Genomic DNA, 26891 nt, shown 5'->3' with positions numbered 1-26891 from the left:
TCTTCCCTCAGGCCGCACCCTTGGCTGAAGGGGGCTTCTGGTGTCCACCTCCCCCTCACAACCAGGCATCCGCAGCCCCTCCCACTGCCCCCACCCCCTCGGGGGGCAGCTGGGGCCAGCCCACTGCTGCAGCTCTGGTGGGACTGAGGTGCAGAAAGGCCCTGCAAGTCGTCGTGCCACCCGTGCACTGGAAAGATGAGTGCGTCTTTAATTCACGTTTGCCCGAGAGCTGCTTCCCCTCATACAGAGATGAGATCAGCGTGGCTGGGAAGCAGAGCTGGGAATGGGGCCTCTGACCCCACTGGAGGCGACTGACGGGGCAGGAGGGGCGCCTCCTTCTGGCCACCCCACTCCAGGCTTGGGGCCCTGACTTCCCCTGGCGGAGACCAGGCTGGCCAAGGCCCCAGGGCGGGGCCCAGGGCCCTCCGTCCATCTGGACACACAGCCAAGTCCGGCGTGTCCGCTCAGGCCCCTGTGGCCGTGCCCTCAGCAGGGTGGGTGCAGGTCCCCATCAGAAAGCCTCTTGCCTGGTGCCCTCACGGGGGCCCGTACAAGTCGGCCAGCCGGGCAAAGCGGGGCCCCCAGTCCCAGAGGCGGCCGTAGTCCTGGTCCTCGTCCTCCAGGCTGGACAAGATGGAGCTCAGTGTCCCCGCCACGGAACCGTCCCCCTCGTAGTCATAGATGAGAGCCGTGTCGTAGGGTGGGACAGTGGGGTCACCGTCCACGGCCTCTAAGCCCTGTGGAGAGGCCTGGGGCTCAGGACCAGCACGCGCCGGCCAAGTGCCCTCCGCCACCGGCTTGGCTGAGGCCTGGCCCCAGGAGACGGGTTGGAGGCAAGGTTCTCTCTGGGCGACTCTCCTTCCTTGGCAAGAACCACCACCCGTCTGTCCAACCCCAGAGCGATGCCTCAGGCTTGTGGGGTGGGGGAACGGGGTACGGGGCACCCCTGGGGCACCTGCCTCATGGATGAAGTCAGCGATGTCAGAGGGGCTGGTGGGCAGCACACGGGGGGCCTGGGGGTGTGCTCGGCTGAACGGGGCGTCTCTGCGCAGAGAAGGCCGTCCCAGGGGGGCGCCCAGGGCCGCCAGCTCTGCCGGGTGGCGCAGCTGGTCCATGTCGTAGGCATCCTGAGGAGGGATGGAGCGCATGGGGGTGAGCCGCAGCCATCGCGGGTCGGGAGGCGGCTGGCCAGCTGGGGCCCCTGGGGAGCCCCCTCAGCACGTGTAAGCCACCCCGGCCCCTCACCTGGTCCTCCTCCCCGCCCCCCTGCTCGTCGTAGTTGAGGATGTTGTCCCGAAGGTCGTCCTGCAGCCCGTGCAGAAGCTTCTTGTCACACGACTGCTGCCGGCACCGCGCCAGGAGGGCCACCAGCAGGGCCAGCACTGGGGGGGTGGGGCGGAGGTCGGTGTGGGGCGGGGCCAGGCGGGCGGGGGCGGGGGCGGGGCGGGGCTGCCAGGTGGCGCGGGGCGGGCGCGGGGATGTGCAGGCGCGGGCACTCACAGAGCAGCAGGATGACGCTGGCCAGCATGATGACCAGGGCGCCCAGGCTGATGCCCGCGCCACCCGCCCGCAGCGCGGCGGCCCCCGGCAGGCAGGCGCCGTCCAGGCCGCAGCGGCACACGCTCACGTTCAGGGGCTGCTCGCGCTGCTGGGGCGGCTGTCCGGAGTCCTGCAGCAGCAGGCTAAGGCGGTGCAGCCCCTCCCGGACCCGGAGCCTCGGCCGCAGGCGCGCGTGGCTCACTGCGGAGGGTGCTGGCGGTCAGCAGGGGCCGGGGGCGGCCACGCCCCTCCGCGCCTGTGCTTCGGCAGCCGGCTGGGCGGGGATCCTGAGAGGCTAGGCCTCGGTTCCCCACCCAACCCCTGTGTACGATAACTGATCCCTGCGGGCCTGAGGATGCAGTGCACTGAGGTGGGAACCAGTGGGGACCTGCCCCCGGCTCGGGACGCCCAGGGGCGTGGGGCGAGCTCACCGTTAACCTGGCTGAGGCTCCAGTTCCGGGCCAGCTCTGGGAGCCTGGGGCTCAGCTGGAAGTGGAAGGGGGCCCCGTGGGGGGGCAGGTCCTCATCCGTGGCCCCCAAGAGAAGGCCGGAGCCCTGGTCTGGCATGCTGCACAGGCTGCCCCACGGTGGGGACAGTTCAGGGGCGTGGTCGTTGACCTCCAGGATCTCAACGGACAGGGTCCCTGTGGCCGTGCTGGGTGGGGAGGCTGCAAGCAGGAGAGGCCTGGTGGGCCCCTTGCCCCCGCAGAGCCCCCGCCCACCCCTGAAGTCTGCTCGGTGGAGCGCCCGCTCTCAGCCCTTGGGCGGCAGCAGGGGCCCCGGCCAGGGTCAGGGAGCCCTGGAACCCGGGCCGAGCTCCACGCTCACCATCGTCCCGGGCCAGGATGACGGCCCTGTACCAGCCGTCCTTGAGGAAGGGGGACGCAGGGCTGAGCACGCGCTGGGTCTGGACCCGGCCGGTGGCCCCGTCCACTTGCAGCCAGTCTTCAGGGTCATAGTCCTTGGAGTAGCTGTTGGCGAGGAGGGGAGGAGGGCACAGGGTGGCCCTGAGCCGGAGCCGGACCCCCGAGGTGTGCTCACGTGTAGACGCGCACACACGCACACATACACAGGCCTTTAAGGATAGTCCTTCCACAGCCCTAAGCTAGTATTTTCCATCCCAATCAACAGATGAAAAAACTGAGGCTCGGGGAGGGCAGGTGAGCCGCCCAGGGCCCCGTGGCCACTGAGTGACAGCCAGGATTCAACGGTGGGCACCGTGTTGACAGACACGGGTACATAGGGTCAGAGCAGGGGGTGAAATCCAAGACAGTAACAGCCAGTCCTATGGGAGCAACGGCTCCCTGGAACGGACAGGGCCGGATGCTCAGAGGCTAGCCAACACAGACGGGCCGTGTCAGTGTGCGCCAGATGCACCCCAGTCCTGCCTACAGGACGAGGTCATGTGAACACACACACACACACGCACGGTACTTGAGAGCCCCTGGGCTCTTGGTGATGCACACAGGTGAGCCCTCTGCCCTCTGACCAGGGCCCTGATGGGGACCCTCCGGGCACAGGGCTCAGTACCCTTAGCTGTGCCTCTACCCTGGCTGGGAGGTGGAGTGGGGCTGTGAGTTCCCCCTGCTCACCCCGGGGCCCCCACCTGAGCCTCTGCGGCTGCTGGGTGTCAGGGTCTCGGGCAGAGAAGGTGGCCACGGGGGTTCCTGGGGCCGCCCCCTCGGCCAGGCTGGTCCGCAGTGGGTTCTCCTGGAACACGGGCGCCTCGTTGACGTCACGCACCTGCACGCGGACCCTGGCCTGGCCCCGCGCGGCCCTGGGGGCAGCTGCCTGCAGGGGAGCCTCGTTCTGCACCGCCACTTTGAGGTCATACCGCTCCCGGCTCTCAAAGTCCAGGGGCTGTAGGGGAAGCAGGGCGGCCGCCCGTTAGGACTCCGGACCCCTCCCCCCCATTCAGGGAACCCAGAGGCAGCTGCGGGCTGGAGAGGCCTCTTCTGGTCTGTCCTCAGAGCCCCTTCTTTCCTTCTGCTTAAAGCCTCGGAAAAACAAAAATCATGCAGGACAAAAAGGCACAAAAAATAATGTAAAAATGACGGCTACTCATCACGCAAACGTATTTGTTGGGTGTTGTGAGGTCAGTTTCCCGTCCCCTGGCCGGGCATCCTCCTCAATGCCTCAAGCAGACACTCACCTGGGTCTTGCTAAGAAGGTATGTGGTGGACGTGGTTGAACTGACCTGTACAATCAGCTGACTTTACACAAAGAAGATGGTCCTGAAGAACCTGGGTGGGTCTCATCTGTGGGTGAGAGTCTCTGAGAGCAAACCTGAGGTTGCCCTGGGGAAGAAGGGATCCCACCTCCAGATGCAGCCTCAGCTCCTGACTTTGCAGCCTGTCGCAGCCCTGCAGACTCTGGACTCGCCAGCAGCCTGCACGATGGCCGGCGTGAGCCAGTCTCCGGCAATAAAGCTCTTCCTGTGTTGAGAGCTCATCTGCATCTCTCTGCACGTGTATGCACGTGTGTGTATGCACGGGTGTATGTGTGCACCTGTGTGCGCAGGTGTGCGCCCATGTATGTGTGCACACGTGTCTCCTGCTGGTTTTGTCCCTGGTCTCAGGTTGGCCAACACGTGAGGTCTGTATTTGTGCATGCTGATCACATACTTTAAGTGGCAAGACACTGGAAGTAACATGTGGGCTTGCCCCCTCCTTCCAGCCCCGTCCCCCTGTGGTCAGCGTGGCCCGAGCCCACAGTCCTAGCGTTCTTGGTCCCCTTGGCTCCCCTCCTAAGGATGCACAGAGGGTCCAAACGGGGTCCCAGGGTGTGAGGAGAGGCACCCTCCGCAGCTCACCTTCACCACAGACAGCACGCCCTCGTTGGTCCTGGGGTCGGTGCGGATGGCGAACTGCCCGTCAGGGTCGCCCTCCAGGATGGTGAACCTGGCCACCCAGTTGGGGGAGCCGGGCAGGTCCCGGTCCTCTACCTCAAGCCGCCCCACGTCCACTCCGCTGACGGCCTCCGAGGCCTCCAGGAAGAACTGTGGGAACTCGGCCCCGTTACCCACGGGTGGGCGGGGGACGGTCCCCTGCGGGCTCACCCTCCCACTGCCCACCCATGAGGAGTCCAGGGCACCAGGAGCCCCCTCCCAGTCTCGGCCATGTGCTGGGCACATCTTCCCCGGAGGGCAGGGCCGCCGCTCCCTCCCACCCAGGAAGGCTTGGGGACAGGTCACACCCCAGGGTCTTGGGGGCTTCCCCCCAGGGCCCTCCAGCTCCTGACACGCTCACAGCCCCCCCATGCTGGCCTCCGGCAGGGTATCCTGCACGATCCACACAGGATGCCTCCTCTGATCACCTAGCCTCCCTCCCACCAGAAGCCCCAGGGTGGGCGGGAGGTCAGCCCTGAGCAGCGGCTGGTGGAGGTGAGGACGGTGGCAGCACCTGATCCCTGGTGAACTCGGGGGCGTTGTCATTGACATCCTCCAGTGTGATGATGGCCGAGGCAGTGGCGGTGAGGCCGTCTCCAGACATGTCCGCCACCTGCAGGGTCAGACTGTACACGGCGACCACCTAGGAGCACAGTGACACGGGGTCAGGAGAGCAGGGCAGGGCTGCTCAGCCACCTTAGGGCCTGAGGGCAGGGCAGGCACACCCCAGGAGGCTCCAGAACCTGTCCTGCTCCCAAGCTCTGGGGCGAAACAGGCTGCCTAGCCTCTCAGGGTCCGACGGCACCGCTGTGAACCCCAGACTCTGCCCCAGCCTGTGAGTGGGCAAGAGGTCAGTTGCCGAGTCGGATAAGCACTTATGGGGCACCTGCTGCACTGGGGTGTGAGCTCCCTGCCCGGGGGAGCCAGGTGCAGCTGCCGAGAGAGGGGACAGAAATCAACTAACGCAGCGAGTGGCCCTGGGGAAACCAAGGAGGGCTTCCTGGAGGTGAGGTGCCAATGCCACACAGAAGCCTGGCAGCCAGGGGCCCACAGGGGAAGAGCGGGCATGGACGGCCGGAGGGCGACTGTTTCTCTGCAGCATGCGTGGTTGCTGTGGGCCCACCCCAGGCCGAGGAGCCCTACTGCTCTGCAGGCAACAGGGTGGGGGAGGTCTCCGGCAGAAAACACGCTGAGGGCCCCTCACACCGTCTCTGGACCGAACCGCACAACCACCCGCGGGGCAGGTCTGCCGGAGCGCAGGGCCACGGAGTGTCCGCGGCACTCGGACCCCTCGTCTGGGGGCTGCCCTGCCTCAGCTGTCAGGGTGCGGCTGCGTGGCCTCACCTCACGGTCCAGGCCCACTTGCACCGTGCGGATCTCCCCCGTGTGTGGGTCGATGCTGAAGAGCTGGGGGCCGCCCTGCTCCAGAATGGAGTATCGCAAGGCCGCGTTGTCCGTCTCCGGGTCGTCCGCATCCGTGGCCTCAGCCCTGGTCACGTAGGTGCCTGGGAAAGGCAGGGACATGTGGGGGTGACACCCATGGGTGCCAGGGCGCGTCGCCTGCTCCCCTGCGGCCCGCCGCACCAGGTCCAGGCCCCCGATCAGCCTTGCATGTGCAAGCGTCCCGGCGTCCTGGCTCGTGTCGCTTGTGGGGATGAGGTCGGGTGCCCGGTGCACACAGCTGACACCTGTCTCCTACAGAACCCCGAGACAAACCAGGCGAGCCCACTGGGGAATCAGCCCCAGGCGGAGCGAAGCAGCGCCCAGGGCCGCACCTGCGCTCTGGGGCAAACAAGGCCCTGAATCTCTGGCGAGAAGGGCCTCCGCAGGGGTCCTGGAGGCGCCTCAGCACCTGTGCCCACCTGTTTTCTGGAGCAATTCAGGTCTGACCACCCCTCCCCCCACCGGCCCAGATCAGGTGTACTAAAAGTTATTCCGGTGGCTCCTCAGGGCCACCCAAGGAGCTGGCACCCCCCCTCACCTGTGACTGGGCTCATCCCAGCCCCTCCTGGGCCCTGACGGGTCAGCTGAGTGTCATGCTGGTGTCTGATGAACGGTAGTGACCCGGCCACTAACCCAGCCTTAGAAGGTGGGAAGCTACCTTAGCAGGTAACTCCTGGCATGATGCTGGACCCCAGGCTAAAGCCGAAAAGAATGTTTAGAATAGGCACCCTGCCACGGGGGTGCAGGCGAGCGCTTCCAAAAGCACCTGCCAGGCTCTCTATGACTGAGCAAGTGCGCAAACTCCTGGGGCAACTGGAGCCCGGCTTCTCGCCATCAGAGAAGAGGACCCAAAAGGAACCCTGCAGAGCTGGATCGGAAGTGGAGGTGCCAGAGAGGACTCGTGACTTGTGATGAAGGTAGAGAGACATGTGAACACAGCTGTGAGAGAGCACGCGCACACACACGCACGTCTGTATACATGTGAGCTTAATTCCCAGCTCCGGCTGCTGAAAGGGCCTGGGCCGGTTTGATGAGCTTCTGATCGACCATATCTGGGACGATTTGAGCTTCAAAACAACGGTGCAAAGAATCATAACCCACTGAATGAAGCAAGACTCCATAAGTGCAGACAGATACATGTGAACAAAACACATACGAGACAGGCTGGGACCTGGGACCCTTTGCTGCAGGGCTTGCGCCTGGACACACGTCTCCTCGAGCTCCAGAATACAAAGAAACTACAAGGGACTAAAAATAACTATGTACGTAGCGGTTAGAGCAAATTCTGGACGAGATACAAAAAGACTAAAAAGCCCAATTGCCACTTCTGAAGAGCAAAAACGGGCCGGGAGCAAAAGCAGGGTACTTGTGCGTGCCCCGTGCACACACCGCCACCGAAGGTGGTGCATGTGGGTGTGCAGCTTTCCCAGCACCATTTGCTGAGGAGACTGCCCTCGCCACGTTGATTGGTCCTGGCATCCTGTGTAAAATCACCTGCCTGTGGATGTGAGGTTTATTCTTGGGCTCTCTCTTCGGTTCCATTGGCCTATGGTCTATGTGTCTGTCTTGAAGGCAGCTGCACACCGATTACTGTACCTTTGGAGGAAGTTTTGAAATCAGGAAGTGTGTCCGCCAGCTTTGTTCATTTCCAGGATTGTTTTGGCTATTCAGGGTCCCTTGAGATTTTATAGGAATTTCAGAATGAGTTTTCTGTTTACGGCAGACCACCTAAGCCACCCCTCCGGCCTGACCCCTGGACACACCCCTACCCTCACCCCATATAAGGAACAAGCTCGCCCCCCCTCAGGAGCAAGCCAGCAAGGGAACCTGTTTCTTGTTCTCACTCCCCACTGCTGCAGCAGGGGCCCCAGTAAAGCCTTGCCTGAATTTCTTGTCTGGCCTTTGATCGATTTCTATTGATGAAGGAGGCCAAGAGACCTGGTGGGTAACACACACACACATATATTCATAAACAGGGGAACTGAGAGTCCTGACATCTAATAGAAAGCCAAGTGATGACGAAGAAGACACAATGGATTAGATCAACACCGGATGCAGGCAAGAGCCGCCAGGGGTGCTAATGCTGCTGGGTGGCAGCTTGAGGGGTAGCAGGATACCTGCACGGTCTCAAAGGGTCTCCCACGAGACACCTATTAATTACAAAGGGAGAAGGAGAAAAACCAGAGTGGAGAAGCCTGGCGGACACCCCCTGAACTACAGACCCAAATCGGCATCTCCGGGAACGGGGTGTGCGTGCCTCCTGCAGGGGCTGCAGCCACACAGACCCACGCAATCATCACAACAACTGCCTAAACGCCTCAGGATGTCAGTGTCGTGACCGAGGCGGCGAAAGACTTTCACAATGAAAACTACAAAAGATCAGTGAAAGAAATTGAGAAAACACAAATAAATGGACAGACCATGCTCATGGCTTGGAAGACTTGTTGCTAAGATGTCAGTACCACTCAGAGCGACCTACAGATTCAGTGCCATCCCTATCAAAATCTTAAGGACAGTTTCTTTATATAAACAGAAAAATCATTTTAAAATTCCTATAAGATCTCAAGGGACCCTGAAGAGCCAAAACAATCCTGGAAAACAACAAAGCTGGAGGACACACTTCCTGATTTCAAAACTTTCTGAAAAAAGTACAGCAATCGGTGTGCACCTGCCCTCAAGATAGACACATAGACCAATGGAACCGAAGAGAGAGCCCAAGAATAAACCTCACATCCACGGGCAGGTGATTTTACACAGGATGCCAGGACCATTCAACGTGGAGAGGGCAGTCTCCTCAGCAAATGGTGCTGGGAAAGACATCCACATGCAGAAAGATGGAGCTGGACCCGTAATTATTTAACAGCATATACAAAAATCAACTCAAAGTGACTCAAACCTAAGTGTACAACGTAAAACTATGAAACTCTTAGAAGAAAACACAGGGCAAAAGCTTCATGACACTGGTAATGTCACGAAGGTAATGATTTCTTGGATATGACACCGAAGGCACAGGCAACAACAACAAAAATAGACAAATCGGACTTCATGAACATTTAAAAATGCATCAAGAGACACTATCAACAGAGTAAAAAGACAACCCACGAAATGGGAGAAAATATTTGCAAATCATATATCTGATAAGGGATTAATATCCAGGATATATAGAGAACCCGTAAAACTCAACCACAAAAAAAAAACCAACAAACAACTCAATTCAAAAATGGGCAAGGGATTTGAACAGTCTTTTCTCCAAAGAAGATACACAAGTGGTCAATATGCACATGAACAAACGCTCGACATGGCTAATCATAAGGGAAATGCAGATGAGAACCACGAGATACCCCCTCACACCCATTAGGATGGCTGTTAACAACAACAATAAAACAAAACAAAACAAAAAGCAACAGGCGCTGGTGAGGACGTGGAGAAACTGGGACCCTCCTACACTGCTGGTGGGGATGTAAAATGGTGCGGCCACTGTGGAAAACACCATGGAGGATCCTCAAAAAATTAAAAATAGGGACTTCCCTGGTGGCACAGTGGTTAAGAACCCGCCTGCCAATGCAGGGGACACGGGTTCGAGCCCTGGTCGGGGAAGATCCCACCTGCCACAGAGCAACTAAGCCCGTGTGCCACAACTACTGAGCCCACGAGCCACAACTACTGAAGCCCGCGCACCTAGAGCCCGTGCTCCACAACAAGAGAAGCCACCACAACGAGAAGCCCGCGCACTACAACGAAGAGTAGCCCCCCCTCGCCACAACTAGAGAAAGCCGGCGCGCAGCAACGAAGACCCAACGCAGCCAAAAATAAATAAATAAAAAAAATAATTTTTAAAAATTGAAAATAGAACTACCATTTGATCTAGCAGCCCCACTTCTGGGTACATACCCAAAGGAATTGAAAGCAGGGTCTCAAAGACATATTTGTACCCCCATGTTCACTGCGGCACTATTCACAACAGCTAAAAAGTGAAAGCAACCCAAGGGTCCACTGAAGAATAAACAGATAAACAAAATGTGGTATAGACATCCAATAGAGTATTATTCAGCCTTGAAAAGGAAGGTGATTCTGACACGGGCTCCCACGTTGATGAGCCCTGAGGACAGGATGATCAGTGAAATCAACCAGACACAGGAGGACAAATACTACACGATTCCACTCATTCGCAGTCAAATCGTAGAGACAAGAAGTAGACAGTGCGTGCCAGGCGCTGGAGGGGGAAATGGGGAGTTAGTGTTTAATGGGGACAGAGCTCCAGTTTGGGAAAATGAGAAAATGCTACGGGTGCTGGCGGTGGCTGCGCGACGACGTGAACGGGCTTAGAACCAGCGACCCAAACGCTTAAAGGTGGTTAAGGTGCTGAATTCTGTTATATGTACTTTGCCACAGTAAAATTTGGCGAAACAACAGTCAGTGTCATGAACACCTAGCGGCTGAGGACCCGTCCCCAGTGAGGGGGCGTGAGCAGGTGGGGGCCTCAGTCCTGCCACCACGACGAGAACGAAGGGGAATCAAGATCACACCTGTGTGAGCCCGTCAGATGGTGACGCAAGGCGACCTGACACCCCCGAGTCCAGGCTGTGACCCCCCAGGACGTGCACACATTGGGGCTCCCCGGTGGAGCAGGTGCAGCGACCCCATGGAAGCAGGAAGAGGGGCCGAGATTGGCACAGCTGCTGGCGGTCCCTGGGTGCCCACACGGGGTCTGTGCCCTTTCCCAGGCGCCCACTGAGTGCTCCCAGGGAAGGCGGGGCGGGAGGAGACCCGGGAGGGCCCCTCGGCTCAGGCCACAGGGTGGCCGTGGCGTGGGGAAGGCCACTGGTGGTCCACAATCACAGGGTGAGGGTGGGGCTGCTGGGCTGGAGGGATGGCGCTTCGCCTTTGGGGGAGGAGCAGGGACCCCGAAGGAGCCCCACCCCAGGGGCTCAGGGACCACCTACGACCGAGACCGCCCACCCCCCAGTACCCCAGGAGCCCTGCCACATAGCACGCAAGGGTTGTCACCCTGCTAGGGGCCCCTCTGCATGCAGGGCTGTGCTGCCGTGGCGGGAACGCAGAGAGGCCCCCGGGAGCTGAGCTCAAGCAGCGGCAGAGGCTAGGCCCGTCCCCTCTCCCCACAGTGGGCCGGCCCCCACCTCTCCTGTGCTCTTACACACAGAGCAAGAGGGAAAAGCTCCACCTCAGTGATTAAACAGCCAACAGAACCAGATGTACGGCCAACCAGACACTTGGGCTTTTATCTGACAGAACTGAAGCAACCACCCTCCGTGTGCAAAAGGCCGTAAAGGAAAAGGTGGACGGCATGCAGGAACAGACAAGGCTCAGACAAGAGGCAGGGGCTGTGGACAGAGGCAGGACCTCCTTTGCTGTAAAAGGCTTGACTGGGCAGCTGAAGCTGAACAGGCGTGCAAGTGAGACGTCACCATGTGTTAGTGTTAACCCCCTGACTCTGAAGGTACACCGAGTCACTGGTGTGCTCTGAAGGCCTCCGGTCTGCCACCAGCCTGGGATCTGACCAGAGCCCCGGGGACCAGGTGGGGAGGGGAAGGAGCGCTGTCTGGGATGTCTGTCCTGCCTGGAACAGAATCAGGCCAGCAAGTCTGCCCTGTGAGGACGCAGAAGGGACAGAGGGTCAGTGGTTTCTGCACTCAGTGTGGAATTAATAAGCAGTGAGAGGCAGTGACTGATAATGGGCAGGGGGGTCGCCTCTCGGGGATGAAGGAGACAGAGGTGTTGATTGCACAACACTGTGAATGTGCTAAATGCCACTGAAAAGTTCGTTTCAAAGTGGTTAATTTTATGTTATGTGAATGTCACCTCTATTTAGAAGGAGGAGGGGGGAGGAGGAGGAGGGAGGGGGGAGGAGGGGGAGGGGAGAGCAACAGAAACCACCAGAGCTTTGCCATCCAGGAATCCTCTCTGAACTCTGGAAGATTTGGGGGTTGACATGTATATTGCAACGGGAAGAGGCTTGAGTCGACTTGTGGAAATTCCCTCCGTCCTGTTGACTGTTTACGTGTTTTTAGACTCTCCGAAGGACCTCTGAAGCTCTTGCTGAAGGGAAACCCTGGACTTCTGACCTACCCAGCGCCCTTCGCGAAGCTCCCTGCCCCACGGGAACCCACCCGGCTCACCTGGGACGGCGCCCTCCAGCACCTGGCCAGTGAACACCTCCTGCCTGAAGACGGGCCGGTTGTCGTTCTGGTCCACAACCACGATCTCCAGGTCCGTGGGCTCCTCCAGGGTGGACCCCCCCAGGTCCAGAGCGAAGGCCCTGAGCTGGTCAAGCAGAGAGCAGGGGCTGGCACTGTGGCCCCCACGAGGGCAAGAGCGGCAGTGAGCACAGACTCTGTGTCCTGCCGGAAACAGGTGAGAAGCGGCACGGGGACGGGGCAGTGCCGGGCCGGTGGGACTTCCCTCAAAGGGAGCCTGGGTTCTCCCAGCAGGCAGGGCGGCCACCACGCTCCCCCTCTTGCCGTGGCCACCAGGAAGCCCACAGCTATGTTTCGAGCGTGGCTGAAGCAATGCTCTTCCTAGCGCTCCTGGTCCCTCTCCCTTTTTCTGTGAACAGTTTTGGCTGCTTTTGAAGTTTCCTTTCTTCTCCACACGTGAAATTTTAACTTCAACCATCTCCTGTCCCTTTGGAGAACAGACTTGGTACAACTTCCAGGGCAAACACACCCTCTAACTCTCTGTGTAAGGGAACCAAGAGCTGGTTCTCAAAGTCTGAGGGAGACTCAGGGCACATGAAAGGCAAAGGCTGCAGCCCCCTCCCCGGGGCAAGCCTGAACAACATCTTAGGGAGGCCAGGCGGGGGTGCTGATCATCTGTCTGTAGGGCACTCAGGCGAGTTCCAGGCTCCCCTCCTCGGCCCCTTGCTCACCCCCGCCCGCTGCCCTTTCTCTCACACCTGACGATCCCAAGGCCTCCAATGGGCAGATCCCATCCCACCTCCCCTGCCACCCCACCCTGACAGTCACGGGGCAGCTGCCACTGGGGGTGGCCAGTTCCGTGGGACTCCTCACGGCACCCCGTCCTCACCACACAGCAGGCTCGGGGGAGAACCGGCCACACCAGTGTCTGGTGTTGCTTTCCTGGGAAGGCTGCCGCCCCCCCCCCTGCTGCTGGCGGCCCAGGCCTCCTGGGCAGGACCCAGTGTTCAGTCGGCTCACGCACCTGCCGAATGAGCCTGTGATCCTGAACACCTGCTTCCCTGGGCAGCCGGTCCCAAATCCCACCCCTGCCCCCCAATTAAGGATGCTGGGTTTTGCTGGTGGAGGTGTGGCCATGGCCCCCCGAGGCGAGGGGAGGGGAGGGGAGGGGGAGGGGCGGGGCGGGGGAGGGAGGGGCGGGGAGGGGAGGGGGAGGGCGGGGAGGGGAGGGGGAGGGCGGGGCGGGGCCCACCCTGAAGCGGTCTGTCTTCTCGCGGTCCAGCATGGCATTCAGGGACACCTTCCCCGTGAACTTGTCTATGGAGAAGACCCCCCGGGGCTCCTCGTCCACGCCGGGCCCCTGGATGCTGTAGATGACGCTGCCCAGCTGCTGCTTGTCCGACTTGATCTGTGGGGCAGGTAATGGGCTGGGGAGGTGCCCCAGGGGAGGGGTCTCCCCTCTCTGCAGCCCTCGGCCCCTCCCCCAGCTGGGATGGGGTCACGCAGCCTGTGGCCCCAGGGGTGTCCCCGTCCTAAAGCACACGGCTCTGGGGCCCCTCTCGGCCCCTCACCTGCACCAGGGGGAAGGGCAGGCGCTTGTGGTTCTCGGACACGCTGATGGGAGGGATGACCCAGGCTCTCCGCACGCGGCCCGGTGCCGGCACCCGGCGCCAGGGGTACAGGGTATGGGGCCTCCTCAGCCCGGGGACCCCCACTGACAGGCACAGGCTCTGCAACAAAGAAAAACCTCCGTCACCACCACAGCAGCGCCCAGAGCTCCCCCACCGGGGCCGGGACGTCCCCTCCCTGACTGCCAAGCCCTCCGTTGTGTGGCCCGGGGAGGTTTGGGCGCCAGGACTTGGGGGGCATGGGGTGCTCAGGGGGACAGAAGGCAGCCTGGCTCCCGGGAGCCTGCGGCTGGGAGGCGAGGCCCAGGGGGGAGGTGGGTTGAAGAGGAAGGACAGCTGGGCTGGGGGCAGTGGGGGGGAACACGCGGCCATCCCAGGCCTCCTTGTGACTTGAATTCTTGAGGGCTCGTCGAGGTTGACCAGGCCAGCGCTTTTGTCCTAAGGGGCCCAGAGAGGGGGGCCACCTGGGGGGCCAGAGCGCCCACCCCTCCCGCACCCAGGGCAGCTGTTCACACGGCAGGTCTCCTCTGCCAGGCTGGGGAGGGGGACACTCCACACGCCTCTGGGAATCAGGCGGTGGGGCTGTCTGTCCCAGGGCTGCTTTGTGGAAATGAAACGTAGCTGAGCTCCCAGGTCCCCTCCCCCTGTGGCAGCTGCCCGTGGGGTTGGGACGGGCCCGCCCTGCTGCCTCTGCCTCTAGGGACCGGCAGGGTGGGGCGTGTGCGGCTGTGAGGCTGAGGGGCCGGCGGGGAGGACCGAGCAGCTGGAGTGTTCTGGGCTCTCGCAGCCACCCTGGTCCCCCAGAGCCCATCCCCAGCCTGTGCTGTTTTTCCCCCAGAACCGTGGAACCAGGTGTGACTGTCTCACCAACACTTTAGTACCTGGAACCCGGGACGCTCTCTCTGGCTCCGCACGCCCAGAGGACAGGGGCGCCCTGTGTGCAATGTCCCCGAAGCCCAGCGCTCGGGGCCTGTGGGGCTGCAGAGGCAGGACGGAGTGCGGGGCAGCCGTGTCCCCGCGACGCTACCCCACAGGCGGGGCCAGGGATATGCACCCCCTGCCCTGCCACCACCCTCTGAGCTCTGGGCTCAGCACTGAGGCTAGTCAGGAACATGGCAGGGGGCAGGGCGCCCGCGGTGCCGAAACCCTCCCCAGACCCACTGTCAGCTCGTCCCCCCCCCCCACCCCTCAGATGAGGAAACTGAGGCGCAGAGAAGAAAGCCACCTGGTGGGGTGAGGGCAGAGCTGGCGGCAGCCCCAACAAACACCCAGAGTCTCCTGGGACAGCCCTGGTTTAAACACGTGGTCTCCGTATCCCGCGCCTTGATCGGGCAGTGGCTGGTCTAAGTGTGGGCTCAGGCACTGTGGCCGGCTGGGCGTGGAGGCACTGGGGCCCTCTGTGCTCATGAGTGGGGCCAACGCTGGGGCACCCTTGGAGGGTACAGAGCCTGGCTGGACTTGGATAAGGGCTGCCAGGGCCCAGGGCGGGGGCAGGGATGCTACTGGGACCCGGCCCGGCTCGGCTATAGGAGAACGTGAGCAACGCGCCTTCCACGGCCGTTATGACCCCCCCCAATCCCCCTGCGTTTGCAGCTGCCCCCTGCCCAGCCCCCTCCAAATCCAAGGCAGGGCGGCGGCGGGAGATGCAGGGGAGCTGCTCCTGCCAGGCCCTTCCCCAGCGCTCTGCGCTGCGGGATTGGCCCTGGGCCCTACGGGAGGGGGCTTCCTCCCCCTCCCACGGCCCTTCCCCTCCTCGACCCCTCGACCCCGCCCCCCGGCCGCCCGGTCCCCGGACTTCTGCTGAGGTTTCCATCCCTTTCCCTGTCGCGGTCAGTAGAGGGACCAGGCCTGGGCTGGTGGCCTCAGGGAAGGGGGGCATGGTGACTGGTGAGTGGGGGGACTTGTGGGGCAGGGGAGGGAGGAGATGCCCCTCAGCCAGGAGGCTGCCCTTCTGGGCAACCTCTGGCCTGTGCCCCCCTGCACGGCCTCCCTGTTCTGCCCCCCCGGGTCCCTGTACACTTTGCTGACAGAACTGCACTGGCATCCAAACTAAAGTCAGCTTCCCTGGGGGGCCCCGGGCCACCTCCCCAGTTCCCAGTCCTCCTGCCACCGCACTTGAAATGCCAGGGGCCTGGGGTCCATGTAGCTGCACACCCGGCTCGGAGAAAGGGCCCCAAGCTCCCCGTGGCCCGACAGATGGCAGCACTGCCGCCAAGCCTCCCGGGCAGCTGGCTTCTCACCAAGACGGCCCAGCACAGGCCAGTGTGGTGTTCCCGCCAAGCGGAGACCTGCCGGCCTTTGTCACAGGCTCGGGCGGGATAGCGTCTGTTTCCTGGGCATCTTGGGGCAGCAGCTCCCTTGCCCCCTCCCCCCGCCCCTCCCCCCGCCCCTCTCAGCCCCCAGGGAGCGGCAGGGCCGGCAGCCACAGGTCCACCAGCACCGAACCTCCATCGCAGGGAGCGTTTCCGTGATGCCCGGTGACACAGAGGCACCGCCCTGACCTCAGCAGCGGGGGAGGGACAGCCTGCAGGGGCTCCCGGGCCTCAGGCTCTTGGAGGGGCACTGGGGGACACGCTTTGCCCTGTCCGTACCTGGGCCGGCTCCTCCGCCCCTGCAGCCCCCCACCGAGCCTCCGGCTGCCCGCCCCTTGCCAGCAGCTTTGCTGACACTCCAGGACGCCCACCAGCTCGGCACAGGGCATGTGGCCGGGGCGGAGTCTGGGAGTCCTGGGCCCCAGACTCTCCACGGCCCAAGGTCACGAGGTCAGCAGAAGCCGCAGAGCCTTGGCAGGGGCCCCTCGCCCAGATCAGAGGCTGCAGTAGGTGGGGTGGCCAGACTGGGCTAAAGCCGACTTCCGGCTCTCGGGACGCTTCTCGGTTTGTCCTTTGTCCTCCCGCCAGCCCCTTCCCAGAAGATGCAGGTGGCCGGGGAAGGCCTGGGAATCACAGGACACTGGAGCCGGGACGGAGCCACGTGCACAGAGCCGCGGACGTTGAGCGCACATGGCTCGCAAACGCTGTCACCCTCGCCGCCCCCGCACCACACAGAACCAGCGGGCGTCAGGGACCCACTTCTCCCAGTGGGTGCCCGGTGGCACCCCCATGCTCACCCTCCACCGCTCCCTTAGCCAAGAGCCTGAGAGAACAGCCTGGAAGCCCTAGAGACGCCGGGCCACTGCCGCCTCGCTGTGGGCCCAGCCCTGGCCTCCAGCCCCACGGCTGCCGAGTAAGAGAGCTCCCCGTCTGGTTCGGAGCTCGTGGGGCCCAGCTGCGCGCTGAGTACCCTACAAACCCACTGCAGGGGCAGGAGTGGCCTCACCCACCCCAGACCCAGGCAAGGGCCAGGGTGGGTGACACGGTCTAGCTGCAGGCCACGGTGGGCAAGGCCCTGAGCCCGAGAGCGGCTGGCCACCTCCTCCCGACATGCTTCCTTCTGGATGCCTCTCTGGCCTCTGGGCAGTTCCTGTCCCCTGGCATCTGTGACGGCGCCTCCTCCCCTTCAGGCCCCCGCAGTGGGGCTGGGCTACTTCACCACCGGCTGGGGCTTCCAGACTTGACTCATCATGAGAACCAACCAAGGTCAGTAAAAAATATGGATTCCACCAGTTTACCCCAGGCCTACTGAGTTAGAACTCCCAGGGGGTCCCGGAGCCCCCAAGTGATTCTTGGGAACATCTGGGAATCAAGGCAGGCACAGGGCTGAGAGGCGGGACTTGAGGGTCACACAGCCCTGACCTGGCTCCCACCCCACCCCACCCCTCGGAGGCTCTGCGTGTGGGGTGGTTCTGGGGCGCACGGTGGATGCACCCCACCATCAACTGTTCAGAAGCGATCAAGTGCCTGAGCCCTGGAGGGAATGCCTGCCGCCCTTGCCCTCTGCAGGGGTCTGTCCTGCCTGGGGGCCTGGGGGCAGCCCGCAGAGCTCTCTGCTTCTCTCCACCAGCCCTCGGTGGGTTCGGAACAAAGAATTACGAGGCACGGCCCCGTCTCCTGGGAAGGAAGCTGATGGCTCACCTGCCCTGGGTAGAGATGCTGGTGACCAGGGCGGCCAGGGGGACCGCGGGGAGAGCCTGCTTCAGCTCCTGGCACTACGGCCTCTAGTGGCCCCCGTGAGTAGGGGGCAGGAGACCCGTGTGCATCTTCCATCTCCCTGCAATCGGGCAACCCTTACACGACTCGGAGGCCACCACGGCTGGGGAAGGGGCTCTGGGGCTCTGCTGAGCCCCGTGGCCTCTGGGAGGAAGCCTCAGCCACACTCCTGGCGGCTTTGCAAACCGTGAAGACCCCCTGAGGCAACGGGAAAGTCCTGGAGCAGGACGGTCCCCACGGCAGACACGCACGGTCTTCTCCAGAACAGGCAGGGGAGTCAGCCCCACATCGGTGTGACAGTAACCGGGGCCGCGGAGGGGAGCCAGATCGGGGCGCTGTCCTCTCAAGGTGGGCAGGACAGCCGGGAGCACGGTGCCTGCCCCAGTCAGCGGGGAGGGGGAGGGGGGGAGGCTGGAGAAAACAGCTGTCCCTTCGCCTCGCCATCCTCGTCCCTCCTCTGAAGCCCGCAACAGCTGGAGGGGGACTCAGGGGAGAGCCGCAGGGGCCCCTCTGGGCCAGGCAGACAGCTGCGTCCATTCCTGGCACGCCTGATGCCTGCCGGGCCATCCAGCAACAGGGTGGCCTGGATTCCAGCGGGGGTGGGGAAGGGGCTCAGGCCTGGGGAGCTTGTGGGGCCTCTCCCTCAGCCCAAGCAAACCCCACCCACGTTCCCCCAGGCTCCAGGCCTCCCACCTGCTTCCTGGAATCTGAGGGACCCAGGCCCGGAAGTGATGTTGGAGGGGTGACCCCGCACGTGAGTGCACGGGCAGCGATGTGGCTCAGTGGAGCCGGACGCAGGCTTGGGGCCCCTTCCAGCAGCACGTGGGTCTGCCATCTGGGCCCCCCACCCCCAGGCAGGGTGGGGTCCCAGTGTAGGCCCAGCTACTGGGGACACCGTGGGGCACAGGTGAGGGGCCGATAGAGGCCAGTTCCGAAAAGACACACGCTAAGCCCCCTGCCTGAGATTTCAGGGGACACAAGGGAGGGCTGAGCCTCGCCCGAGGCCACCAAGCAGAAGACGGGCCTGTGCGGAGTCTGGTCAACAGGCCCCCACCCCAGGGGCCCACCCGAGACAGCCCTGCTGGGGGGCTCCCAGAGGTGGAGGAAGGTGTGTCCGGGAAGCGGCCGCAGGACCCGTGTGTCTGGACAGGAGAGGACAAAAGTCTGAAAGCTGAGCTGGATGGGGGAGGGCCGTGCGAGGTCCTGACAAAGACATATGTCAGCCAGTCCCGAAGTCGCTCCCCTCACACTGGAGCTAATTTGAGCCGCGGGGAGTGCGGGAACATGAGTGGCCAGGCCCGTTGGCTGGTGCCCCAGCGCCACCAGAATTCCCGCAGTCCCCAGCTGTCTGGGAGCGGGCGCACTGGGCATGACCCTGGGGGAGGGGAGAGGCATCTGAGAGGGATCTACTCCCCTCCCCCACAGCAGAGTCCCCCTGGGGCCTGGTCAAAGGATGACACCCCCAGACCCAGGAGTGGGCCTCCGAGGACATGCCACCTGATGCGGGGCAGGGGCAGGAATAGTGGGGGAGTTACAGGCTGGAGCCTTCTGGAGCACATGGGGGCATCCAGGCCCTGGGGTGGGGGCAGAGAGCCCGCTGCCCCGGGTGGGCTCCCAGCAGCAGGCCGACGGGCACAGGCTGTGGGCAGCCAGGCTGTGCCGGGCCAGGGTGACCACAGCCTCGCTCTGGGTCGGCTGGACATGGCAGTGGGGAGCGGCCGGCACCGTCTCCATGGGGGTCAGTGAAGGCCCAGAGGCGGGGGTGTGGGTAGCTGGGGCGGGGGGCGGAGGCCAGCTGCTCAAGGGGCCGGGCTGGCGGCACCTAGTGAGCTGCCAGGGGCTGAAACCCGAGCTGGCAAGCCGGAGCTGGGGGGCTGCGGGAGTGCGGGGGGACGCTCACCAGCGTCCGGCGCTGCGTGATGGGTCTGGAAGTGTAGCAGTGAGTGATGAATCGTGGGCGCAGGGCAACGCCTGTGCTCATCGCCCGTCAGGTGTAAGAGGCCTGAGGCCGTCCTCCTGGCCCTCACCGGTGACCCCGGCTCAGCCCGGTCCCCCGAAGCCCGTAGACCACTGAGGCCACACGCTCCACTCCTGGCCCCAGCCTAGTGCCTGCCCAGCAGCCAAGGGCCGAGAGAACGTGGTCCCACCCACCCCGGGGTGCCCGTGTGGCGAGTGGGGCGGCCTGTGTTTCTGGCCGCCCGTCCTGCTCCCACCAGGGAGACCAGGGCCCAGGGGGAGGCGCGGAGGGCAGCCGCTGTGCGTGCTGGGCACAGGGCTCCGCAGGGAGAGGGGGTTTCTGGAGGGCAGAGCCCACAGCTGCCCCTGCCGGCCGGACACACGGGGGCTCGGACTCCACCCAACTAGACTAAGCAGAATCACCTGCCAGCTCACCGGGGGGGGGGGGTCCCTAGGGACCAGGCCCCCAGGCTGTCCCAGCGCGGGGTGCTCCTGCCGCCCCCTCTCCCTCGCCTCCCAGCAGGGCTGAGGGGCGCACCTCCGGAGTGCGGGCCCGCCTTCTGGGCGCTCTCCTGGCCGTCCCCGGACTTGGCTCCCCGTCCGGCCCAGCGGAGGCGGCTACACTCCCCCCTGGACAGGGCTGCCCCACGCAGAACCCTCGGCTCTCGGGCCAGGGGCTGAAACCCGAGCTGGCGAGCCGGAGCTGGGGGGCTGCGCGAGTGAGGGGGGACGCTCACCAGGCGGCCAGAGCCAGTGGTCCCGAGGGCGGGACGCCCCACTCTAAGACGCCGGCGCTCAGTGCAGGGGCCAGAAACCCCCGGGCAGCGCCCGTGCCTTACCTGGGCCAGCAGCCCGAGGGCGAGGAGGAGCGCGGCGTCCATGGCCCGGCGGCGGGCAGCGGGCCGAGTGTCCGGCGGCGGGAGCGACGCCTTCTGCTGGGACAGGACCCGGCTGAGTGACAGCACAAGTGTGCGGGGCGGGCCTGGCGAGCGAGTGATAACGAATGGGTGCGGGGGCGAGGCTGGGCGGGGCGTGGGGCTGAGTTACAGCACATGGGCGGGACAGGGCCTGGGGCTGAGTGACAACACGTGTGCGGGGCGGGGCGTGGGGGCTGAGTGACAGCACATGGGCGGGGCGGCTGAGTTACAGCACGTGTGCGGGGCTGGGGGTGGCTGAGTGACAGCACATGGGCGGGGCGGGGCCTGGGGCTGACTGACAGCATGTGTCCCGGGCGGAGCAGCGGTCGGGCACGGTCCCAGGCTGGATGCGGGGCTCCAGGAAGGAAGCTGTCAGAAAGGCAGCGGTGGGTGGGGGCTGGGGACTAGGGTGGATTCCCTCATTCATTCTGAGCACCAGACACACTGCTGCCTCAGGGCCTTTGCACCGGCAGTGCCCTCGCCATGACTGCCCGTCCGGCTCTCCCCAGGGCCAGCCGCTCGCTGCCTTGAGGGCTTGGATCACGTTTGCCGTGTTCCTTTACTGTCTCCTGCTCTGGGGTGGGGCTCCCCAGGGCAGGTTGTCCGCTGCTGACCCCCAGGGCTAGCACACAGGAAGGACAGGCACAGACCTGGCCCCGTGCCCAGCTCTACTCGCCCCTTCCTTCCTCCTCGGTTGGCAGTTACTTGGTTGGTAACTACCTGGTGGAAGGGGGAGGCTATCTCTCCCCTCCAAGCCCCTGCACTCCTGGGCGGCCTGTGGCTCAGAACCAGGGGAGGGCGGGGAGGGAGGGGGGGCCCTGCGGACCTCGAGCCGTCTTCTGGGCAGGGAAGTGGGGAGTGTCCTCTCCGGGGGCCGGTCTTCTCTGCAGCAGGAGCAGGCACGGGGGCCTCTCCTCTCCTCTCCTCTCCAGATTGCAGGGCAGCTGAGCAGGTGCGGCACCATCTGCGCCCTAGGCCTGCTTGGAAGGAAGCCAGGCTGCCGGGGGTAGGGGTGAGGGCAGGGGCTCTGGCAGTGACTGTGTCCCCTGGTACTCACCGCTCCAAGGTGGGGGTGGAGGGCAGGAGACCCTTCCAGCTGCAGGCTCTGAGGCCCTGGGGCTGAGCAGCTCCTGGAGGCCACCGCCCTGCCTCTGAGGTCGGACTCCGAACCCGGGTGGAGGAGCCCTCTGAATGTTTTTGGGTTTCTGCCCCCTGAACGGGTAGAGGGTGAAGTAGACGGGGGCGGAGCTCAGCGTCCGAGTCCCCCTGGCCAACCTCAGGCACCCTCTCCTCCCGCTAGGCCATCCCTCCTCTCGGCCATCTGTGTCCCCCTCAACAACCTCCCGGGTGCGGGGGTGCTCCAAGGGGAAGGGTAAGCTGGGTCTGGTCACGGGGGAGCCCTGGGAGCAGGAGGGGTCCCTGGGGGAGGGGCGTGGTCCCCAGGCTGGTTAGGACCCCCCACGGCCCCGCCCCCAGGTCTCATGCCCCGGCAGCCGGGGCTGGGGCCTGGGGTCCAGTCTGGCTCTGGGCCCTGCGCAGGAAGTTCTCTCCGCTGACCTCTTGTGTCTGAGCCCCGAGGTCCCGTCCGGCGCTGGTCCACCCCAGGCTGCAAGGGCCAGTTGGCCTTCCTTGCCTTTGGACCGGCTCCTCCAGCAGAGCCCTTTTTCCTGGTGGACTCAGGGTGACCGACCATCCAGGCGCCCCCTCCCCTTACCAGGCCGCCAACCCCAGGGTTCAACCCTTCACCACCAGCGGACCCTCCCTCGGGTCCTGTGCGAGTGGGAGGGGCCTGAGGTGCGGGTCCCCCCACCCAGCCCAGTGGGGCCATGACCGCCCCTCCGTGGGTGGCCTCCTCTGTCTCTGGTGGGACACGGTTGGGTACTTGTGAGCTGGGAGGAGGGCAGCGGCTCCACTGGACCGGGGTAGGATTGTGAGGGAGTGTTGGGTGGGGGGGGGGGAGGGGGTGTGGGAGGGGGCGTTCCAGCCCTGGAGCTTCAACCACCCATCTAGGGATTTTCAACTTTCTCTTGATAAAAGGGGGGCACCGAGGCTTTCAGCAGAGAAGTGAAGCTGCTATAACTTTAGAAAAAAAATGCAGTTACATTAGAACAATACCGTAATTATAGTGTAATAAGAATCATTATGGGGACTTCCCTGGCGGTCCAGTGGTTAAGAATCTGCCTTCCAATGCAGGGGACGTGGGTTCGATCCCTGGTCGGGGAACTAAGATCCCACATGCCACGGGGTAACTAAGCCCCTGCACCACAACTAGAGAGAAGCCTGCATGCCACAACTAAGACCTGACACAGCCAAAAATAAATAAATATTAAAAAAGAATTATGTGTAAAAGTATGCAGGTTTATATAAAATTGCACACAGATACACCCCCAATCCTAAAGGCCCGGTGTTTAGCCCCCATAGTCCTGTGAAGCAGGGGCCTCTCTCCATGTGCAGGTGAGGACACTGTGGCCTGGCAGGCGCGGCAGAGATGGCCTCCCTGAACCTGTGAAAACGTCACGTTCCTTGACAGAGGGACCCTGAGGTGGGGAGGGGGTCCTGGATTGTCTGGACCAGCCTCGTCTATTCACAGGAGCCCTTAAGAGCAGAGAACGTCCTGTCCCTTAAATGGTCAGCTGGAGCCAGAGAAATGCAGCAAGAGAGGAAACCAGAGCGATTTCAGGTGCCAGACGGACAGACACGTGGGTGCAGGGGCGGGAGGCCCACAGCCAGCGGAAATGGGGCCCTCAGTCCTACAACCCCAAGGAGCCTGAGTCTGCCAAGGACCTGCTTGAGTCTGAAGAAAGTTGTCCCCTGAGCTCCAGGTAAGAGCCGGCCCAGCCGACACAGAGCCTTCACCCCCATGTGACCAGGAACAGAGGACTCGGTGGAGACCACTCAGACGACTGACCTGAAGAAACAGTGAGGGGCTTCCCTGGTGGCGCAGTGGTTAAGAATCCACCTGCCAATGCAGGGGACACGGGTTCGAGCCCTGGTCCAGGAGGATCCCACGTGCCGCGGAGCAACTAAGCCCATGCGCCACAACTACTGAGCCCGTGCGCCACAACTACTGAAGCCTGTGCGCCTAGAGCCCGTGCTCTGCAACGAGAAGCCACTGCAATGAGAAGCCTGCACACCGCAATGAAGACCCAACGCAGCCAAAAAAAAAAAAAAAAACCAGTGAGATAAAGTTGTGCTGTTTCAGCCGCTAAGTCTGCAGTAACTGTTCTGGCGGTGTAGCCGGGTGTGCACCTGGGCCGCACGGCTGGCATTCAGCAGGCATTTGCTCGCTGGGCTCACTGGGATAACTGCATGACCCCACGCCCCAGCACAGCCCGCCCGGGGCTCCCATGCACACGTCCATTCTGCAAGCGAAGGTCAGCTAGCGTCGTGTGGCCAGGGGACGGCCAGGTGAACGCAGCTTCTCAGGCTGCATGAAGGGGTGTCCACCTGCCCGCTCGGGATTCAGGCTCCCGTGTCCAGGATGGGACACAGAAGGGAGGGAGCAGAATGCCTGGGGGTTCAGGAGGACTGGACAGGAAGGAGGTGACCCGGACACGAGGCACTGGCCTGGGCGGAGGACAGGGTCCTCGTAGATATGAACTGGGTGCCTGTGGTCATCCAGGTGGAGGTGCCCAGTGGGCAGCCGCAGGTAACCGCAGTCAAGGGTAGCAGTGTGCTCCGGGAGGCCCAGGCACTGATCTCACCCCACACATGGCCTGTCCCTCTGGGGCCTCATTTTACCAGGCAAGGACCCAGAGGCCAAGGTGACACGGCCAATACAGGTGAGGCCTGGCCAGGAGCCTGGGCAACCGGCTGCAGGGCCCACGCCCTTTCCAAGTTCAAGCCTGGTCTGGAGGTCAGGAGAGAGGCTGGGTGGAGGCAGACACTCCCCCCCCCCACTTCTCCCTCCCCTCCTCCCCCCTCCCATCCCTCCCTCCTTCTGCAGTTCCCCTGTGCCAGGCCCCTTCCAGGCCCTGGGGCATCAGCCCTCATAAGTCTGCCCTCCCAGGGGAGTCAGGCACCGACAGACCCTAATGTGATGAAGCGGCACGAGCGGGGGTCCTCAGTGGAGGCAGGCAAACGTGGGGCGGATCTGGAGGGGCCCTGAATCCCCGCCTGGCCCCCATGGCTTGCATGGAGCAGTGGGGCCCTGCAGAGGGCTTCCCGTCCCTTAAATGGGTCCCAGGGTCAGAGGGGATGGCGGGGTGGGCTGGAGCGTGGGGAGTGCAGAGCGTCACTGCCTGGGCCCTCTGGTGGCCAGGGCACAGCCAGGCGGGGCCTCCCGGGACAGCAGAGGTCTGGGCGGCTGCCGTCAGGTTTGGGGGGCTTGCCTGTTCAGCAGCCCAGTGATGGCCCCCCCCCAACACGGAACAGTCATTCTCAAACTACGCTTCTAAAGTCTTGGGTGCTCAAAAATACGGACGGACAGACAGACAGATGGACAGAGACAGAAGAGAAGCTGGGGGTACCGGCAGCCCCCACCGGCCCTGCAGCCATGAGAACTGGGAGCCGGGCTGGAGGCCCTGGGGTGGCAGGCTCCGTCCCAGCCTCCCCCAGGGCTGTCCCTGAGCTCCAAGCCCCCAGGTGCTGGGGCCGGGGTCCCTTCCTGCCCAGCAGCCCTGACACGGGGGATGGAGGGTCCCACCAGGCACCAGAGCAGCAGGAGAGCAGGGGTCCTAGCGGCTCCCGCCACGCCCGGCGGCACCAGCAGAGGGCAGTGTGGCTCCAGGGAAGGCCGGGCGGAGGCAGTGGTCTGGTCCTCCCACGTGCTGGCCCTGAGGTCTGGGGGCATGGCCTCGGCCAGGTGGCACCTTCATTGGCCGAGCCAGGCTGCCCCGCCGGAACCCCGAGTTCCTGAGGCCCGTCCAGGCCCCGGGCCACGGCGAGGACCCGTGAGGTTCAGGGGAGCAGGCCTGGCCACACTGACGGGGGTTCAGGCAGGGCAGAAAACAGGTCTCTGGGCTCAGATAGTCAAGCTTTAAGGCAATTTGTAAGCATAACTGTCACCCCCAGAGGGTGGCTTTCATGGAAAAACCCACTCCAGTAAAAACCTTCACCACCATGGGCCGGGGCCAGGGCACCCAGGCACGCACGCACCCCAAGACCCCAGGCCAGGGGTGCAGGCCCCCGTCCTGCTCACTCGAGAGTGTCAGGGTGCTGAGGACCCGGAGAGGAGGCTGTGTGCGGCCGTCCCTGAGCTGGTGGGCGTGAGACCCCCGCAGGGCGTGCACACCAGCCTGGGCCTCCGTCATCACCCGGTCACCAGCGTCTTCACTCCCAGCCGGCCTGGCGGGCAGCCTGTGCCGTGGGCGCCGGCAGTAACTGGTGGAGCGGGGCATGCGGGAAGGTCGTCGGGGAGACCCGCGGGGCTGCCTGGGACCTGGCAGCTCTCGGTTTGGATTTGGGGCTCCTGGGGCTGTAGGAGAGGCCTCAGTGAGCCTGTATCCTGCACACACATCATGTCACAGCCCTCACGTGCCACGTCACATCTGCACCCTGGTGCACGGCCCGGGCTGGGGAGGGTCCTTGTCTGGAAGAAGCTGGGGGGATGGGCTCCAGGCAAACGAGGCCGCCCAGTGGCTGGTCCTTCCTGGCCTGGGGAGAGGGCAAGGGAGGCAGGGGGCTGTCCCCCAGCACTGCTGGCTCCTGGGGGCTGCAGGACAACCGCCCCCCTCATCTGCCTCATGGTTCTTCCCATGCGGCCCAGAGATGCCGCCAGCACAGCTACTCCTTGGCACCTCCCCAATCAGAGTGGGTGAGAGCTGGGAGGGGTGGAGGGGTGCTGGCAGGGGAGGGGGACATGTGGGGCCCCAGGGGGGCTCCAGAAGGAACGTGTCCCCAAGCCCGCCCAGGCAGCGCAGCCCCCGCCTGTTCCCCAGCCCGCCCCACTGGGCACCAGCACCATTGTCTCTCAATCAACATCAAGGGAACTGGTGACAAATTTGGGAGCAAAGAATCCCAAACAGCCGCATAAATCACATTAATGACCGTTCAGATTAGATCAGGCGCTGTAACAGACACGCTGCTGCATCTACGCTCCCCTCCACCCCGTGGGCGGGGGAAGCGCGCTCAGCGGGCACTGCCCACGCGCAGGCTCTCCTGGGCCCGCCGTGCGGCCCTCTCCAGGGACGGGCTGAGGAGGAAGATGCGGGCTGGGTGGGCTCAGGAGCCTCGGCCCTTCCTGCCGGCCTTTCTCCTCCAGACAGAGGACCTGGGCAGGACGGCCGGGGAGAGGCCTGCACAGGCCGGGGCTGGAGGCCCGGGCCTCGCCCAGCCTT

At 63.6% G+C, this 26891-nt stretch overlaps 1 protein-coding gene and 1 pseudogene across 3 annotated transcripts in view; one reads left to right on the top strand and one right to left on the bottom strand.

Annotated features, from left to right (window-relative positions):
• Positions 1-24449, top strand: part of LOC309648724 (small ribosomal subunit protein eS6 pseudogene) — a 69204-nt pseudogene extending 44755 nt beyond the window's left edge. The window contains exon 2 of the transcript XR_014268689.1: positions 23769-24449. The product of XR_014268689.1 is annotated as a small ribosomal subunit protein eS6 pseudogene (transcript). The remainder of the gene's footprint in view (positions 1-23768) is intronic.
• On the bottom strand, positions 189-20693 carry CDH15 (cadherin 15). 2 transcript variants are annotated; one of them, XM_082437687.1, is made up of 13 exons: positions 20536-20693; positions 13596-13754; positions 13277-13432; positions 12007-12151; positions 5771-5931; positions 4941-5069; positions 4352-4537; positions 3146-3399; positions 2368-2510; positions 1971-2207; positions 1501-1740; positions 1246-1382; positions 189-1127 (listed from the first exon to the last, which is right to left on the bottom strand). In XM_082437687.1, the coding sequence occupies exons 1-13, from the start codon at positions 20575-20577 to the stop codon at positions 537-539; spliced, it is 2580 nt and encodes an 859-aa protein (XP_082293813.1). In that variant the 5' UTR covers positions 20578-20693; the 3' UTR covers positions 189-536. The 2 variants fall into 2 exon arrangements, with proteins under 2 accessions (XP_082293813.1, XP_082293814.1); XM_082437688.1 differs by lacking the exon at positions 1501-1740 and having other exon boundaries at positions 20536-20678.
• Positions 24450-26891: the final 2442 nt, after the last annotated feature.

Source organism: Balaenoptera physalus (assembly GCF_965194825.1).
Source record: "Balaenoptera physalus genome assembly, chromosome: 19".
In the NCBI taxonomy this organism is placed as follows: Eukaryota; Metazoa; Chordata; class Mammalia; order Artiodactyla; family Balaenopteridae; genus Balaenoptera; species Balaenoptera physalus.
Note: the sequence above shows the minus strand (reverse complement) of the source record. Positions and strands in the feature narration are given on the sequence as shown.